The following is a 1,200-nucleotide window of genomic DNA, read 5'->3' as shown; positions in this document are numbered from 1 at the left end:
AAGCACAATAGCATGGTTTTGTCAAATCAGGTCACATATTGTGAAAAGTATGGCTGTACTCTCTGCATGGGTAGTACAACTAACTCATAGCTAAAGAGCTACTGCTACTTCTTAAGTACCACAATACTGAGATGTGGCAAAAGGAGAGGAATGCACTGGTGTCTTTATTTTAATTCACAATAGAGCTTGTAAGTCAAAAGTTAAAGCAAGAAAATGAGGGCTCAGGTGAACACAAATGGACTTTGGTACTACATCTAACACTTTTTCAATTGTTGATGCTACTTTACAGAGTCACTATTGTCTAAAGTTTGTTTATGATTTATCAATTACTGGTACATGATGAAGCCATTGTACTGATAAATTATAAACAAAGTGAGTCCTTATAGCATAAATAGAGTGCATGATAAACTATAGAGAACAGTATTATACCTCACATAGGTCATAGTTGGAATAATGGATGATATCAACAATAATTTCACACTGAGTGAAGATGTCAATGGGCCACTACTGGCAGCTGTGATTGGGATGGAGATGCTAGCAGGACTCATTACTAACTCATTTGTGCTCATACTGACTGCCTGTCACTTAAAGAACTGGAAACAACCAACAACTGTATTTCTTTCTAACATGCTTGCAAATAATCTCGTTGTTATTCTTTTTACGATGCCTCTGTCCATCATAACTACAGCTAGTGGTGAGTGGATATTTGGAAGTACAGTGAGCCAAAAGGAAAGTGCATGCTACTTTGCTGCCTGTATATTCATATTTAGCATATTGACAGCAACAGAGAGTCTGGTCTTACTGTCATTTGATAGATTCTTCTTCATTGTGAAAGCCCTTCAATACAAGAAATACATGACTGTCAATAGAGCTTTTATAATTGTTGCTGTTTCATGGCTACTTGCTGCTTTTCTGAGCATGTTACCATTTTTTGGATTTGGAGCATTTGAATTTGCATTCAGTTATGGTATGTGCGTCCCTGGGTGGAGGGGCCAGGCAGGGTATGCTATATTTTCTTTCATTGTTATATCAATATTCATTGGCAGCATTACAGTCACGTCTATATGGACAATGTGTTTCACTAGAAAATATCTTAAAAATGCTGCAACAAACATATCAACTGCAGCAAGCCCAGGTAACCCGTATGCAGCTCAAGAGAGGAGAGTCATTGGATTATTTGGTATGCTGATAATAGTACAC

General features: G+C 37.4%; 1 protein-coding gene across 1 annotated transcript; it reads left to right on the top strand.

The window, feature by feature from the left end:
* Window positions 1–437: 437 nt before the first annotated feature.
* On the top strand, window positions 438–1,194 carry LOC105316325 (high-affinity lysophosphatidic acid receptor-like; the record flags this gene model as incomplete). The annotated part of the gene is made up of 1 exon (XM_011411158.2): window positions 438–1,194. A coding segment is annotated over exon 1 (741 nt), but the record flags the coding sequence as incomplete, so codon positions are not given.
* Between the last annotated feature and the right edge of the window lie 6 nt (window positions 1,195–1,200).

The sequence above is a fragment of the Amphimedon queenslandica genome, unplaced genomic scaffold (genome assembly GCF_000090795.2).
Source record: "Amphimedon queenslandica unplaced genomic scaffold, v1.1 AMPQUscaffold_1667_Cont26325, whole genome shotgun sequence".
Lineage (NCBI taxonomy): Eukaryota > Metazoa > Porifera > Demospongiae > Haplosclerida > Niphatidae > Amphimedon > Amphimedon queenslandica.
Note: the sequence above shows the minus strand (reverse complement) of the source record. Positions and strands in the feature narration are given on the sequence as shown.